This window comes from Mizuhopecten yessoensis, unplaced genomic scaffold (genome assembly GCF_002113885.1).
Source record: "Mizuhopecten yessoensis strain PY_sf001 unplaced genomic scaffold, ASM211388v2 scaffold8863, whole genome shotgun sequence".
Classification (NCBI taxonomy): Eukaryota; Metazoa; Mollusca; class Bivalvia; order Pectinida; family Pectinidae; genus Mizuhopecten; species Mizuhopecten yessoensis.
This window is the reverse complement of record NW_018407760.1, coordinates 159,867-178,278: the sequence shown is the minus strand read 5'-3', so window position 1 is coordinate 178,278 and position 18,412 is coordinate 159,867. Positions and strand designations below refer to the sequence as shown.

Below are 18,412 nucleotides of genomic sequence, written 5' to 3'. Positions count from 1 at the left end.
TTTTTATTTTTTATTATCTACACATACAATGCGAATGCTTTTAAAATGAACCATTTTATCTTATTTTATCTTCGCTACTCACATGTTTGTTAAAAAAATAAAAAAAATAAAAAAATAAATAAATAAATAAATAAATAAATAAATTGTTAAAAAAATAAAATAAATAAATAAATCACCATGGCCCTAAATGACCACAGCCGTCGATGGGCCGTTTAACATAAACAAACAAATAAACAAACCAAACCCAAACTAAATAACGTACGTGTAATTGTTTGTTTTTAGCTCACCTAGCCCGAAGGGCCAAGTGAGCTTATGGCATGGTGCGGCGTCCGTCCGGCGTCAACTTTTTACTTTAAACAACTTCTTCTCAGTAACCAAAAGGCCTAGGGTGATGATATTTGGCCAGTAACATGCTGAAATAAAGGGCTACCAAGTTTGTTCAAATGAATGACCTTGAATCATTATCAAGGTCACTGGTGTCAAATATGTTAAAAACATTTAAGCAACTTCTTCTGAATAACCAAGAGGCCTAGGGTGATGATATTTGGCCAGTAACCTGCTTGGATGAGGGGCTACCAAGTTTTTTTTTAAATAAATGACATTGATTTATATTCAAGGTCACAGGGGTCAAATATGTTTAAAACCTTTTAAACAACTTCTTCTGAATACCTGAGAGGCCTAGGGTGATGATATTTGGCCAGTAACATGCTGGGATAAAGGGCTACTAAGTTTGTTCAAGTAAATGACTTAAAATCATATTCAAGGTCACTGGGGTCAGATATGTTAAAAACATTTAAACAACTTCTTCTGAATAACCGAGAGGCCTAGGGTGATGATATTTGGCCAGTAACATGCTTGGATGAAGGGCTTCCAAGTTTGTTCAAATAAATGACCTTGACTTATATTCAAGGTCACAGGGGTCAAATATGTTAAAAACATTTAAACAACTTCTTCTGAATAACCAAGAGGCCTAGGGTGATGATATTTGGCCAGTAACATGCTTGGATGAAGGGCTACCAAGTTTGTTCAAATAAATGACCTTGACTTACATTCAAGGTCACAGGGGTCCACTATGTTTAAAACCTTTAAACAACTTCTTCTGAATAACCGAGACAGCTAGGGTGATGATATTTGGCTAGTAACATTCTGGGATGAAGGGCTACCAAGTTTGTTCAAATGAATGACCATGACATATATTCAAGGTCACAGGGGTCAAATATGTTAAAAACCTTTAAACGACTTCTTAATAAGCAAAAGGCCAAGGGCAGCGCTGGACACAGCCGGTCGCCTGGTCGCCAAAGGCGACCAAAACCTTGATTGGGCGACTAGAAATTGTTGAAAGATGGATGTTACTGGCTCAAAAATAAATCTTTGGGCGAGTACATTATTATTCTCAAAATCGTAGTTTACTCCCATAAATTAACCACCCCAACTTCGGAATACCTATTTTCGGAAATCCTGTACTCTCAAGAATCTGGGTCACGCCGTTAAAACGTGCAAGTGCATCAGAATTGACACAGACGGTACCGGTCAATGTGGTGGACGCAAACAAGGGCTGGGGATTTTTAAAAAGAACCCCGTCAACGTCAACGGATACAAAGAAGCCGTCGAAGTACTATGGACTTGGTCCCAGATGATGGAGATGATGCAGACAGTGATGATGAATTCAGTAACAATGAGGACTAGGGGAATGAGGGGAGGGTTTTTAGAGTTATGTGTCGGGGGGTTTAATTGAAGAATAAAAACATCTATTTATATTGTTTTATTGGCATTTTTTATTGCTCAACACTGAAAATAATCTTAGTGAAATATTTGGGCTACCAATATTCATTTTGGGCCTGTGGAATATTTTTTGTACTCGCCCAAAAAATAATATGTACTGTCCTGCACTGAAGGGTGATGATATTTGGCCATTAACATGCTGGGATGAAGGGCTACCAAGTTTGTTCAAGTGAATGACCTTCGCCTATATTCAAGGTCACAGTGGTCAATATATGTTTAAATCTTTGAATGATTTGTTCTGTATAACCAAACGTTACAGGGTGATGATATTTTGCTAGAAGCATGCTGGGTTGAATTGGAAGACTATAAACTGTTCAACCTAATGTCCTTGTTCTACATTCAAGGTCACGGGCGTCAAATGTTTAAATCTTTTAATAGGTTCTTATGAATCAAACACTGATATTCTGCCTGTAGTGTGAGATTAATACCAGGTGAGCGATTCAGGCCCATTGGGCCTCTTGTTATTTAAACTAGACTAAACTATGAAACTTGTGTTTGGAAAATATTGGATATGAAAATCATTATCTTACAAATCCAACTGAAATGCTGCAAGCGAATTCCGTGTAATTATTGTGTTTTTAGCTCACCTGCCCGAACTTTTCCTTTAAAACGCTACTTGTCCTGAACGGCCCAGTAGATTTTGACCAAATTTGGTCAGAAGCATCGTTGGGGGAAGGGGAACAAATTTGTACAAATGGTGGGTGTGGCCCCCCTGGGGGCTGAGGGGCGGGGCCCAATAGGGGAAATATAGCAAATTCTTTAAAATCCTTCTTCCTCTGACCCTTTTCCGTTTATCGGAAGTACCCATCAGGGAGTCAGAGGTTGATGGGAGTGACAGACGAGCTGCGCAGGATAGGGTGACCTCACCCTTGCACAACTGTCTGAAGGCCTCTGCAGCTTTGCAGTGTACACTGCTGGCCAATTTGGTTCTTACCAGGAGAGCCTCTGTGCTTAAAGGTAAGCCTATTGAGGAACCTTACCTTTCCAGGCTTTTGTCCTCTCCTTTCGAGGGTCCTTGGCTCTTCGGGGGTACCCTTCCTTCTATTCATAAGGAAGTTAAGGAGGACCCAGTAGCCTTGGCACTTTTGGTTTTAAAAGTGTCGGCTGCTGGTAAGGCTGGAACCCCTCGGGGTTCGGCATGGCCAAGAAGAAGGCTAAGTCGAGGCCTCGCCAGACTCGGCCTGTGGCTAAGGCTAAGACTACAAAGGGAAAGGGCAAGCAGAGTGTCAAACCCTCTGGGGGTAAGAATCAGTGTTCCTGACTTCTCCCCTCCTTCCACAACTCTTCCGTTTCAGTTCAGGCAAGTAGATCAGAGGTCTAATTTACCCGGTCTTACAATGGTCTTAGACAGCTCCATAGATGTTTCGGAAGGTCTTGGATTTCCTCAACCAGACCTTCCAGTAGGAGGATGACTGTCTGCTTTCCTTCCTCAATGAAAGGAGATTACTCAGGACAGTTGGGCATTGACAATAGTTGCGGAAGGATTGAGCATCCCATTGTTACGGATACCTCCGCTCACAGCAGAGCCAATCTTTTCCCCACCCCCGGGGGATCCAGAGAAGGCTCTAGCTGTCAGACGGGAAATTGCTACCCTAGTCGATAAGGGCGTAATCGAGGAGCTACCACGGCGCCAGTACTCTCCAGGCTTCTATTCCCAAATTTTTCTGGTGAAGAAGTCGGTTATAGATCTAAGTGCCTTCAATCGGTCGTGGACTCTCCCCACTTTCAGATGGAGACCCCGAGAGGCATTATTGCCACGGTCAAGGAGGGAATGTGGGCTACTTCAATAGACTTGAATGATGCCTACTTCCACATTCCCATCAGGAAGTCGGACAGAAAGTATCTGCGCTTCTCATGCGAGGGCAAGATATTCCAGTTCCGGGCTATGCCTTTTGGCCTTACCACAGCCCACATGGATTTTACCAAACTACTGCAGGTTGTGGTAGGTTTCCTGCACCAGCGGAGTATCAACATCCATATTTACTTCGACGACTCCCTCGTGGTTCATTCACTGAGGGAGTTCCTGGTGTAGGATACTCGACTAGTTCTGAGTCTTTTTTTAAGGTCAGGTTCATCCCCTCCGGAGAGAAGTCAGGACTGTCTCCCTCTCAGGATTTTGTGTTCCTAGGCTACCGGTTCAACGTAGCCAGGGGTATAGTCCTTCCAACTAAGGAGAAATTCATCAAGGCAAGGAGTCTGGTACTTCAGTTTATCCAGAGTTCTGCGGTACAGGTTCGTTGATACCTTAGTCTGCTGGGGTTTCTCAACTCACTAGCAGATGTAGTTCCTCTGGGTAGGCTGCACATCAGACCCCTGCAGATGTTTCTTCTCAGCCATTGGGTCCTGCGTCGCGGGATTGGGAGGCTTTCATTCCTCTCAGTCAGTCGGTCAAGAAATTCGCCCAATAGTGGACAGTTCGGTCTCATGTCCTGTGTGCCCTGGCCATTCGCATTTTGCTACCCTGCCAGGAATTGTGCCGAACCATTCAGGTCAAGCACCTTCCGGGCAGATTCAATGTCCTTGCAGACACCCTGTCAAGGCGTCTTCGGCTGGTTCTGATGGAGTGGCAGCTCGATCCATCCATATTCAGAGCAATATGTCTGGTTTGGGACAGGCCTCATGTAGATCTATTTGCCACAGCCTTGAACCATCATTTGCCAACGTTTGTGTCTCCCGTCCCAGATCCAGCAGCGTGGGGAGTAGATGCTCTGTCTCTGGACTGGAAGGGGTTGCATGCTTACGCCTTTCCCCCTTCAACTTGGTGGCCAAGGTCCTCCAGAAGTACAAGGAGCAGCCTTGCTCCCTACTTCTGGTGGCTCCCTTGTGGCCAAAGAAACCATGGTTCCCTCAGCTTTTGTCGGTGGTCTTGCGTAGAAGGGGTTTTCTTGACCGTTTACAGACTGTATCGCTAGTTCCATCAGGACTCTTCTCCGCCATAGTCTACCAGTCCAGGGATTTTATCCAAATTTGGCGGGGAGCATCCTTGGCCAAAGGGGACTTAATTTTGTATAAATGATGGGTGTGGCCCTATTGAGTCGCTGGGGGGCGTGGCTCAAAAGGGTAATGTGAGGTTCTTCAAAATCCTTCTTCCTCTGTGCAATTTAAGGGGATTTTATCCAAATTTGGCCTGGAGTATCCTTGGGCTAAGGCGACTAGATTTTTAGCTCACTTTGCCCTTTGGTGTGTTGTCCGTCCATCCGTCCGTAGGTCGTCCGTCTGTCATCCGTCCGTCCGTCTGTCGTCCGTCATGAACTTTTTACTTCTCAATAACCAAGATGCCCAGGCTAATGATATTTGGCCAGCAGCATGCTGGGATGAAGGGCTACCAAGTTTGTTCAAACAAATGACTTAACTCATATTCAAGGTCAAAGGGGTCAATTGTCTTAAAAACTTTTAAACGACTTCTTCTGTATAACCAAAAGGTCCAGGATGATGATATTTGGCCAAAGGGATGTTGGCATGAAGGGCTACGAAGTTAGTTCAAATAAATGACCTTCGTCCATACTCAAGGTCACAGGGGTCAACTGTCTTGAAAACCTTTAAACAACTTCTACCGTATAACCAAAAGGTCCAGGGTGAATATATTTGGCCAGAAGGTTGTTGGTATGAAGGGCTACCAAGTCTGTTCAAACAAATGACCTTCACTCATATTAAAGGTCACAGGGGTATATTGTCTAAAAAACCATTAATCAACTTCTATTGTATAACAAAAAGGTCCAGGGTGATGATATTTGGCCAGAAGGATTTTGGCATGAAGGGCTACAAAGTTTGTTCAAATTAATGACTTTTGCCATATTCAAGTTCACAGGGGTCAAATGTGTTTTAATCGTTTTAACAGGTTCTTCTGACAATGACAAGACAATGATATTTTGTCTGTAGATTTGTTTTTAGGTTTAAATCTTTCAAATCCTTTTTTCTCGATACCATTGGAGGGATTTTATCCAAAGAAGACTATATCTTGTATAGAAAGTAAAGGGGGTGACCCCTTTTGGTGCAGGGGAGGAGGGGGGGGCGGGGGACTGAAAAGAGGAATTTGAGGTTTAAAATCCTTCTCTTTATGTACCATTAATGGGATTTTATGGAATAAGACGAATTTCCCATGGTTGCTTTATTGTCCAGGTGATCGATACAGACCCTCTGGGCCTCTTGTTTTGAATGACTTTTGAGTCATGACACTGATATTTTGCCTGTAGCTTTATTTAAGTCCACTTTATATTTTAAGGCTATAATTAAGTGAGATTAATACCAGATGAACGATGCAGGTCCATTCAGCCTCTTGTTAATGTCTTCAATGTTTCCTTTCAGTGCATAGCAGCAGAACTGCAGAATACAAAACTCCAGAAACAAGCCTTAGAGAATGATTTAGCAGAACTTCAGAGGGTAAAGGAATCGGAAGTTCAAGAGTACAGTCAGCAGTTGTCTGCACTAGAAGCAGAAATCACTTATGTTCAGGAGTTTCAAGTGGATAGGGAGTGTCTGGAGCGAAACAACCAAAATATGTCTCTCGACTTGGAGAAGGAGAAAGGCCGAGTAGCAGGTAGGTGTAGATAAATGGCTGGTCCAGTACTGCCAACTTTACTATTTTCAATCAACGAAATGCTGTCCAGGAAATCGGGAAGGGTTGGATGATCTGACCCTTAGTGTGCTGGTAGTATTCAAGCTTGCTATAATTTGCAGTTGACGGTCAAAGCAGTCACACTTTGTTCCCATTAGACTATACAATTCTTTCCATTGGCCGTGCAACACTTGCAACCCCAGTTTCTACCACCAGTTAACACTGAAAGATAATATCTGCTCTTTTCCACTAAATCTATATGTGTCGTACTTGCATGAAAAGCCAAACAACCTCACATATTTCCTTGTTGTTGGGTAATTCATCGACCAGAAGTCCAACAAAATGTTCAAATTGTTTTTTTGAAAATTGATGAAGAACTGTTTGCAAAATATGTTCTGAATTAAAAGATGCTTTTTAATGTTAATAACAACACCCAAATGACAAACATCCATCATGCTTCTAGTCCTGAACCGCTTAGTGGATTTTAACTTAATTTGATTTGGAGTATCCTCAGCCAAGGAGACTTATTTTTGAATTTTTAGCTCACCTGCCCGAAGGGCAAGTGAGCTTATGCCATGGCGCAGCGTCCGTCGTCCGTCCGTCGTCCGTCCGTCAACTTTTGCTTTCAAACGCTACTTGTCCTGAACGGCCCAGTAGATTTTGACCAAATTTGGTCAGAAGCATCTTTTGGGAAAGGGGAACAAATTTTGTATAAATGGTGGGTGTGGCCCCCCTGGGGGCTGAGGGGCGGGGCCCAATAGGGAAAATATAGCAAATTCTTTTAAAATCCTTCTTCTTCTGTAGGAATGAAAATATTTGGTCCATATTTGGTGTGGATCATCCTTGGGTAAAGGGGAACCAATTTTGTATAAACGGTGGGTGTGGCCCCCTTTGGGGCTGAGGGGCGGGGCCCAATAGGGGAAATATAGCAAATTCTTTAAAATCCTTGTTCTTCTGTAGGAATGAAAGGATTTGTTCCACATTTGGTCTGAAGCATCCTTGGGTGAAGAGGAACCAATTTGTATAAACCGTGGGTCTGGCCCCCCAGGGGCCTTAGGGTTGGGCCAAATAGGGGAAGCATAGCAAATTATTCTTTAAAATCCTTCTTATTCTGTCGGAATGAAAGGATTTGGTCCATATTTGGTGTGGAGTATCCTTGGGTAAAGGGGAACAAATTTTGTATAAACAGTGGGTGTGGCGCCCCCTGGGACCTGAGGGGTGGACCGAATAGGGGAAATAAAGGTAAAACTTTTAAAATCCTTCTTCGACCATCGGGATTAAGGGATTTTATCCTAATTTGGTCTGGAGGATCCTATGGCCAAGGGGACTCAATTTTGTATAAGCAGTGGGTGTGGCCTCCAAGGGGGCAGAAGGACGGGGCCCAATATGGGAAATAGAGGTAAATCTTTAAAATCCTTCTTCTACCATAGGGATGAAGGGATTTCTTCCCAATTTTGTCTGGAGGATCTTGGGCAAAAGGGACTCAATTTTGTATAAACAGTGAGTGTGGCCCCCCTGGGGGCAGATTGGCAGGGCCCATTAGGGAAAATAACATAGCAAATTCTTCAAAAACCTTCTTCTTCCTTACGTATGACAGGATTTTGTCCAAATTTGGTATGAAGCATCCTTGGGTGAAGGGGAACCAATTTTGTATAAACGGTGTGTCTAACCCCCCTGGAAGCAGAGAGGCGGGGCCCAATTGGGGAATTATAGGTAAAACCTTTAAAATCCTCTAATCTACCATAGGGATTAAGGGATTTTATCCTAATTTAGTCTGGAGCATCCATGGGCCAAGGGGACTCAATTTTGTATAAGCAGTGGTTGTGGTCTCCCAGGGAGCAGAAGGGCGGGGCCCAGTGGGAGAAATAGAGGTAAAACCTTTAAAATCCTTCTCTGACCTTCGGGGTTAAGGGATTTTATCCTTATTTAGTCTGGAGCATCCTTGGGCCAAGGGGACTTTTTCTGTATAAACAGTGATTATGACCCCCCTAGGGGCATAGGGGTGGGGGGCTCTGTTTGAAGTTTGTTCTTGCTATTTCTCAAGTATTCGATGGATCTTTCTGAAATTTCATATGTACTTACAGCACCTACCATTGAGTGTTATATCTTTACTTCATACCAATTATTTTAAACACATTCAGGTGAGCGATCCAGGCCCTCTGGGCCTCTTGTTGTATAAATGATTGAGGATGTGGCCCCCCTGGGGACAGAGGGTTAAGTTAATCATTTAAAATTCTCCCTCTTCTGTACCAATGGAGTGATTGAACAAAATATAGTCTAGAAGATCATGGACCAAGAGGAATTCACTTTTGGGCCTAAAGGGGCAAATTGATCAATATCAAGCATATTTGGTTTGGAGAATTTTAAGATTCAAATTGTACCAGTTGAAAGGGCTGACCCCTACCTCTGAGGGGCGGGGCCAACAAAAACTGTTTTTCACTTGGATAAGATGGAGATCCCCACCCTCTAAGCATCAAAATATAAACACAATCATGATAAAAATATCGACTCTGGGGTCTGGCTCCACCCCTAGGGACTTGATTTTTCGTGCTTTAACTTTGAAATGGTTGAGATCCCAATCCCATAATCATATATACATGTGACGGGCATAAAGAGATAAAAACAGTCATTTTTAGCTCATCAGGTCTGATATGGTTATTTGTATACCATATATACCTGGATTATGTGCTTTGTATAAAAAATACAGTTTCAAATAATTTTGACTTTGTGTTGCCTAGCAACAGCCTTGTATTAAACCTATATCAAATCGCAAATAAAGCCTATTTTACAAATTATTATCCCACGCTTTCACCCAAACAGGGAATATTAATTTGGGTTTGTCTGTCTGTCTGTCTGTCACTTCATTTCCGTGCAATAACTACAGCAAATATTAACCGATTTTCTTAAAACTTAGTCATAGGGTTAAATGCCTTAAGGGCTCAGCCAAGTTCGATGACCACTTTCAGCGGACCCCATTTGGCAGAGTTATGGCCCCTTGAATAACGAAAAACATCATTTTCTGCCGCGCTTCATTTCCGTGTATTACCTTCAACAAATGTCAACCGATTTTCTTCAAACTTTGTCACAGGGTTAAATGCCTTAAGGGCTTAAGCAAGGACGAAGACCACTTTCAGCGGACCCCATTTGGCGGAGTTATGTCCCTTGAATAATGAAAAACGTCGTCATAAACCGTGCTTCATTTCAGTGCAATAACTAAAACAAATGTCAACCAATTTTCTTCAAACTTGGTCACAGGGTTAAAAATCCTTAAGGGCTCGGTAAATTTCGATGACCACTTTCATCGGACCCAATTTGGTAGAGTTATGCCCCCTTGAATAAAAACATAATTTTTTGCTGGGTTTTGTTTCTGTGCAATAACTACAACAAATGTTAACCGATTTTCTTCAAAATTTGTCACAGGATTAAATGCCTTAAGGGCTTAGCCACGTACGATGACCACTTTCAGCGAACCACATTTGGCGGAGTTATGTCCCCTTGAGTAATGAAAAACATCATTATCTGGTGCGTTTCTTTTCCATGAAATGACTACAACAAATGTTACCGAATTTTCTTCAAACTTAGTCACAGGGTTAAATGCCTTAATGGCCCGGCTAATTTCGATGACCAATTTCAGCGGGCCCCATTTTGCAGAGTTATGGCCCCTTGAATAACGAAAAACATAATTATCTGCTGGGTTCTGTTTCTGTGCAATAACTACAACAAATGTTAACCGATTTTCTTCAAACTGTGTCACAGGGTTAAATGCCTTAAGGGCTTGGCCAAGTATGACGACCACTTTCAGCGGACTTTATTTGGCGGAGTTATGGACCCTTGTATAACGAAAAACATCATTATCTGCCGTTTCTGTTCATTAACTCTCGCAAATATTATTTAATTGTCTTCAAACTTTGGGAGTAAAAGGGTTCAACGCATTAAGGGCTCGGCCATGTTTGACAACCACTTTAATATGACTCCATTTGGAAGAGTTATGGCCCCTTGATTAACAAAAAACATCATTATCTGCAGTTTCCGCTTTACAACTCTAGCAAATATTAGCAAAATTCCTTCAAACTTGATAACAAGGTTTGCGTTCCTCTGTCTTTCCACCTATCTCTGGCACTCTTTGGTTTTGCTGTGGTTATTGCTGTAGATATTGCTAAGATGTTTCAACCAAATTCCTTAAATATGTTAAAAACCTTTAAAACAACTTCTTCTCGATAACCGAGAGGCCTAGGGTGATGATATTTGGCCAGTAACATGCTTGGATGAAGGGCTACCAAGTTTGTTCAAACAAATGACCTTCACCCATTTTCTAGGTCACATGGGTCAAATTTGTTTAAAAATCTTTAAACAACTTCTTCTGAATACCCAAGAGGCATAGGGTGATGAATTTTGGCCAGCAACATGCTGTGATGAAGGGCTACAAAGTTTGTTCAAACAAATGACCTTCACTCGTTTTCAAGATCACAGGGGTCAAATTTGTTTAAAAAACTTTTAACAACTTCTTCTGAATACCCAAGAGGCATAGGGTGTTGAATTTTGGCCGGTATCATGCTGGGATGAAGGGCTACCACGTTTGTTTAAATAAATGACCTTGATTCATATTCAAGGTCACAGGGGTCAAATATGTTTAAAACCTTTTAACAACTTCTTCTGAATAAACGAGAGGCCTAGGGTGATGATATTTAGCCAGTAGTATGGTGGGATGAAGGGCTACCAGTTTTGTTCAAATAAATTGCCTTCATCCATTTTCAAGGTCACAGGGGTCAAATATGTTGAAATCTTTAAATAACTTCTTCTGAATAACCAAGAGGCATAGGGTGATGATATTTGGCCAGTAACATGGTGGGATGAAGGGCTACCAAGTTTGTTCAAATGAATGACCTTGACTTATATTCAAAGTCACAGATGACATATATGAATATTATTACTTTTTAACAGGTCACACAACATTCTATAAAAAAAATATCAATTCAGGCCGCAAGCGGCCTTTGTTAATTACTTTACCAACCATGAGAGGCTGTGGTACTGTCTTAAGTCTCACACACTGGAAAACCCAATGAAGGGAGATGAGTCCTGCGATGGGCTCTTTAGGGATTAAAACGCTACCACTGTGACAATTCTTTAATTATTTGATGGTGATCTCTACTACAGATTTGAATTGAACCTATATAGTACAATGTAAAACTCTGAGAACAAAATTTTGTTTCTTTAGGTTTGATGCTGACCAACACTGCATTAAAGGAGCACATCTCGCAGCTTGAAGATGCTCTGGCTGGGCGCGAGTCTGCACTCATTGACCTTCAGGCCCTGACCCGTGGGGAAGTTAAAGACCGAGAGATACGGGCAGCAGAACATGGCCGCTTGGTCCAGGAATTAGAAAAAAAACTAATGCAAGAGAAGGAATCACAAAGAGAGCTCAGGAAACAGGTAAAATTCAATCTATATACTGTCTCGTATCAGAAGGGGGCTCAAGACACTGGTAAAGTTAATCTCTATATACTGTCTCATAACAGAGGGGGGCTCAGGACACTGGTACAGTTAATCTCTATACTGTCTCATATCAGAAGGGGGCTCAGGATACTAATAAATTAAATCTCTATACTGTCTCGTATCAGATGGGGGCTCAGGACACTGGTAAATTCAATCTCTATATACTGTCTCATATCAGAAGGGGCTCAGGATACTAGTAAAGTTAATCTCTATACTATCTCGTATCAGAAGGGGGCTCAGGACACTGGTACAGGACACTGGTAAATTCAATCTCTATACTGTCTCATATCAGAAGGGGGCTCAGGACACTGGTAAAGTTAATCTCTATACTATCTCGTATCAGATGGGGGCTCAAGACACTGGTAAATTCAATCTCTATACTGTCTCGTATCAGAAGGGGGCTCAGGACACTGGTAAAGATAAACTCTATACTGTCTCGTATCAGATGTGGGCTCAGGACACTGGTAAAGTTAATCTCTATACTGTCTCATATCAAAAGGGGGCTCAGGACACTGGTAAAGTTAATCTCTATATATATACTGTCTCATCTCAGATGTGGGCTCAGGACACTGCTAAAGTCAATCTCTATACTGTCTCAAATGAATGACCTTCCCCCTTCAAATGAATGACCTTCCCCCATATTCAAGGTCATAGGGGTCAATTGTCTTTAAAACCTTTAAACAACATCTTTTGTATAACCAGAAGGTCCAGGGTGATGATATTTGGCCAGAAAAATAATGACATGGAGGGCTACCAAGTTTGTTCAAATGAATGACCTTCACTCATATTCAAGGCCACAGGGGTAATTGTCTTAAAAACCTTGAAACAACTTCTTCTGAATAACCAAAACGTCCAGGGTGATGATATTTGGTCAGAAGGATGTTAGGATAAAGGGCTACCAAGTTTGTTCAAAATGAATGATATTAGCCCATCTTCAATGTCACAGAGGTCAATTGTCTTAAAACCCTTGAAACAATTTCTTCTAAATAAACAACAGGACCAGGATGATGATATTTGGCTAGTAGCATGCAGCGATTAAGGGCTACTAAGTTTGTTCAAATAAGTGACCTTTGCGTGTATTCCAGGTCACAGAGGTCAAATATGTTGATTTTTTTAAATGACCTCGATGAATAACTAAATCATCCAGGGTGATTGCTTGTTCATTTGAATGACCTTGACACACTTTCAAGGTCACGTTTGGTCCATAGTGCATAAATCTTCTAAAAGTCATCTTCTCAATAGTGGGTGATATTTGGCAAGTTGCATTCTGGGATGAAGTGGTATAAAGTTTGTTCAACTTAATGTCCATGTTTGACTTTCAAGGTCACAGGGGTCAATGTGTTAAAATCGTTTAGCAGGTTCTTCTGAATGACGTAAAGTCAAGACACTGATATTTTACCTTAAGCTTTATTTAAGTCCACTTTTAAGGTTACAATTGTGAGATTAATACCAGGTGTGTGATGCAGGCCCATTGGGCCTCTGGTTCACAGATCATTCTAATGCTGCTAATGTTGATTGAGGAAGCTTTGTTGACACTGCATGTTTACTGTAATGTTGATTGAGGAAGCTTTGTTGACACTGCATGTTTACTGTAATGTTGATTGAGGAAGCTTTGTTGACACTGCATGTTTACTGTAATGTTGATTGAGGAAGCTTTGTTGACACTGCATGTTTACTGTAATGTTGATTGAGGAAGCTTTGTTGACACTGCATGTTTACTGTAATGTTGATTGAGGAAGCTTTGTTGACACTGCATGTTTACTGTAATGTTGATTGAGGAAGCTTTGTTGACACTGCATGTTTACTGTAATGTTGATTGAGGAAGCTTTGTTGACACTGCATGTTTACTGTAATGTTGATTGAGGAAGCTTTGTTGACACTGCATGTTTACTGAAATGTTGATGCATTTCAGAATGGCAATTTTAAACAAACTAACATTGGCAGAAAAGTTTGATTCAAAAGCATTTGTCAATTTGAAAATGATATATTTTGTAACTCTGTAACAACTTGAAATGTATTTATAATTTGCTTCTGCAATACAAATCATATACATGCTATTTACTATTGTGCCTAATTCAGTGACATAATTATTAGCTCACCTGCCATGGTGCAGCTTCCGTCATCCGTCCGTTCGTCCGTCATCCGTCTGGCAGGCGTCAACTTTTTAGGTTACCTGACCATAGGTCATGGTAACCTATTGTGATAGCCTTTTGTCCGTTGTCGTGCGTTCACTTTTCCTTGTGAACAAGATAACTTGAGTAAATTTTAACTGTTTAAAAAAACTTTGTATGCAGCCATATTAATAAGATCTCGGACGAGTTCGAAAATAGAAATTATTCGACAGTAACTTACAGAGTTATTGCCCTTTGTAATATTTTTATTATTGGACCTTGTGAACACGAGAACTTGAGTAAATGTTAACTGAGTTTGATGAAACTTTGTATGCAGCCATATATCAATAAGATCCCGGACGAGTTCGAAAATGGGAATTATTCGACCGTAACTTACAGAGTTATTGCCCTTTGTAATATTATTATTGGACCTTGTGAACACGATAACTTGAGTAAATGTTAACCAAGTTTGATGAAACTTTGTATGCAGCCATATATCAAAAAGATCTGGGATGAGTGTGAAAATGGGAATTATTGAACAGTAACTTACAGAGTTATTGCCCTTTGTAATAATATTATTATTGGACCTTGTGAACACGAGAACTTGAGTAAATGTTAACCGAGTTTGATGAAACTTTGTATGCAGCCATATATCAATAAGTTCCCGGACGAGTTTGATGAAACTTTGTATGCAGCCAATTATATCAATAAGTTCCCGGACAAGTTGGAAAATGGGAATTATTGGACAGTAACTTACAGAGTTATTGATTGCCCTTTGTAATAATATTATTATTGGACCTTGTGAACACAATAACTTGAGTAAATGTTAACCGAGTTTAATGAAACTTTGTATGCAGCCATATATCAATAAGATCTCGGATGAGTTCGAAAATAGAAATTATTCGACAGTAACTTACAGAGTTATTGCCCTTTGTAATATTTTTATTATTGGACCTTGTGAACAGGAGAACTTGAGTAAATGTTAACCAAGTTTGATGAAACTTTGTATGCAGCCATATATCAAAAAGATCTCGGACGAGTTTGAAAATGGGAATTATTGGACAGTAACTTACAGAGTTATTGCCCTTTGTAATATTATTATTGGACCTTGTGAACACGAGAACTTGAGTAAATGTTAACCGAGTTTGATGAAACTTTGTATGCAGCCATATATCAATAAGTTCCCGGACAAGTTGGAAAATGGGAATTATTGGACAGTAACTTACAGAGTTATTGATTGCCCTTTGTAATGATATTATTATTGGACCTTGTGAACACAATAACTTGACTAAATGTTAACGGAGTTTGATGAAACTTTGTATGCAGCCATATGTCAATAAGACAATATAATGTATAAGACGAAAAGTATGTATTGGCCCCTGGATGACAGTACTAATTTGAATCAGATGTCAGGTGATCGCTAAGGCCCATGGGCCTCTTGTAACTTTAAACAACTTCTTTTCAGTAACCAAAAGGCCTAGGATGATGATATTTGGCCAGTAGCATTCTGGAATCAAGGGCTACCAAGTTTGTTCAAATGAATGACCTTCATCTATTTTCAAGGTCACAGGGGTCAATATATGTTTAAATCTTTAAATGACTTGTACTGTATAACCAAAAGGTCCAGGGTAATGCTATTTTGCCAGAAGCATGCTTGGTTGGACGACTATAAACTCTGTTCAACCTTATGTCCTTGTTCGACATTCAAGGTCACAGGCATCATATGTTTAAATCTTTTAATAGGTTCTTATGAATCAAACACTGATATTCTGCCTGTTGCTGTATTTTAGTCCACTTTTAAGATAACAAGTGTGAGATTAATGCCAGGTGAGCGATGCAGGCCCATTGGGCCTCTTGTTTGTAGAACTTTGGTGGTTTTTTTTTTGCATCTCGTTAGCTAACTTGTTTATGTTCAGAGACAAAAGTTTATATCTATGTGTAAGAGAGAGACAAAATTAGGAAGGGGGCTTCATTGCAGGCACACATGACCCTGTTTCCAGTAGTTAATTGCATTGACACACATTTGATTTACAGTCCAATTCTGACATAGTAAGGGATATAATAACTCTAATTCAATCACAGTCTAAACTTATTGAAGCATATTTCCTTCAGATGTTGAGTCAGGTTGAAACTTTGCAATTCTTAATTTTCAGATTGGCACCAAAATTTCAGAAAATAAGAAACTGAAGCGCCACCTGGACTCCGTGAAGGTAGACAGAGATAGTATACTACAGGACTTTGACCACAGGTCGAATGAGTTAAAAAATCTTTGCAGTGAGCTGGACAACAGCAAGCAGCTACAAGATGTTCAGAATAGTCAGATAGGTACACTGACTGCAGAGAACAAATCACTTGCCCATCAGCTGGAAAGGGTGAAGCAGGAACTGACTGACAACCTCACACGTGAACCCATCATACAGGAACAGATGAGTGTGAGAAGATTAACTGTATTCTTATGTATATTTGTGGTAACATCCTCTCTGTCTTACTGTCCATCGTGATATATCCCTTGTGTTCTCTCCATCTTACTGTACATTCCTTGTGTCCTCTCCATCTTACTGTCCATCCCTCGTGTCCTCTCCGTCTTACTGTCCATCCCTCGTGTCCTCTCCGTCTTACTGTCGTTCCCTTGTGTCCTCTCTGTCTTACTGTCGTTCCCTCGTGTCATCTCTGTCTTACTGTCCATCCTTCATGTTCTCTTCCTCTAACTGTCCATCCCTCGTGTTCTCTCCGCCTTACTATCCGTCCCTCGTGTATTTTCTCTGTCTTACTGCCGTTCCCTTGTGTCCTCTCTGTCTTACTGCCCATCCTTTGTGTTCTCTCCCTCTTAATGTCCGTCCCTCGTGTCCTTTCCATCTTACTGTCCATCCCTCATGTTTTCTCTCTGTCTGACTGATCATCCCTCATGTCCTCCTTGTCTTCTTGTCCGTCCCTTGTGTCCTCTCCATCTTACTGTCCATCCCTCATGTCCTCCTTGTCTTCTTGTCCGTCCCTTGTGTCCTCTCCGTCTTACTGTCCGTCCTCATGTCATCTCAATCTCACTGTCAGTCCCTTGTGTATTCTCTCCGTCTTACTGTCGGGCCCTCGTGTCACCTCCATCTTACTGTCCATCCCTCATGTCCTCCTTGTCTTCTTGTCCGTCAATCTCATCATCTCAATCTCACTGTGAGTCCCTTGTGTCCTCTCCGTCTTACTGTGAGTCCCTCTTGTCCTCTCCATCTTACTGTCCATTACATGTGTCCTCTCTGTATTACTGTCCATCCCTCATGTCCTCCACATCTTACTCACTGTCCATCCCTCGTCTTCTCTCCATCTAACTGTCCATCCCTCGTCTTCTCTCCATCTAACTGTCCATCCCTCGTCTTCTCTCTGTCTTACTGTCCATCCCTTGTATCCTCCCCGTCTTCCTGTCCATTCCTCGTGTCCTCTCCATCTAACTGTCCATCCTTCATGTTCTCTCCATCTAAATGTCTGGCCCTCGTTGTCTTACTGTCCATCCCTTGTGTTCTCTCCGTCTTACTGTCCATCCCTCATGTTCTCTCCATCTTACTGTCCATCCCTCATGTTTTCTCTCTGTCTTACTGTCGTTCCCTTGTGTCCTCTGTCTTACTGTCCATCCTTTGTGTTCTCTCCCTCTTACTATCCGTCCCTCGTGTATTCTCTCTGTCTTACTGTCAGTCCCTCGTGTCCTCTCTTTCTTAGTGTCCGTCCCTCATGCCCTCTCAATCTTTCTGTCCATCCCTCATGTCCTCCTTGTCTTCCTGTCGAACCCTCGTGTCACCTCCATCTTACTGTCCATCCCTCATGTCCTCCTTGTCTTCCTGTCGAACCCTCGTGTCACCTCCATCTTACTGTCCATCCCTCATGTTTTCTCTCTGTCTTACTGTCGTTCCCTTGTGTCCTCTGTCTTCTCTGTCTTACTGTCCATCACATGTGACCTCTCTGTATTACTGTCCATCCCTCATGTCCTCCACATCTTACTCACTGTCCATCCCTCGTCTTCTCTCCATCTAACTGTCCATCCCTCGTCTTCTCCCTGTCTTACTGTCCATCCCTTGTATCCTCCCCTTGACCACTGTCCAGTTACCGTCTTCTCTCTGTCTTACTGTCCATCCCTTGTATCCTCCCCGTCCTACTGTCCATCCCTCGTCTTCTCTCTGTCTTACTGTCCATCACATGTGTCCTCTCTGTATTACTGTCCATCCCTCATGTCCTCCACATCTTACTCACTGTCCATCCCTCGTCTTCTCTCCATCTAACTGTCCATCCCTCGTCTTCTCTCTGTCTTACTGTCCATCCCTTGTATCCTCCCCGTCTTACTGTCCATCCCTCTTGTCCTCTCCATCTAACTGTCCATCCTTCATGTTCTCTCTGTCTTACTGTCAGGTAGCAGTGTACAGTAGAGGGTTGTGGCCATGGGTGATATTTTTGTTAAATGGCTAACCCCTGTATAATGATATATAAAAAAAAA

At 41.7% G+C, this 18,412-nt stretch overlaps 1 protein-coding gene across 1 annotated transcript in view; it reads left to right on the top strand.

The window, feature by feature from the left end:
• The window catches only part of LOC110456833 (golgin subfamily A member 3-like), a 93,193-nt gene that overhangs the window by 45,154 nt on the left and 29,627 nt on the right, over positions 1 to 18,412 (top strand). The window contains exons 7-9 of the mRNA XM_021507827.1: positions 6,088 to 6,319; positions 11,553 to 11,767; positions 16,095 to 16,373. Of these exons, the coding sequence (XP_021363502.1) occupies positions 6,088 to 6,319; positions 11,553 to 11,767; positions 16,095 to 16,373 (726 nt within the window). The remainder of the gene's footprint in view (positions 1 to 6,087; positions 6,320 to 11,552; positions 11,768 to 16,094; positions 16,374 to 18,412) is intronic.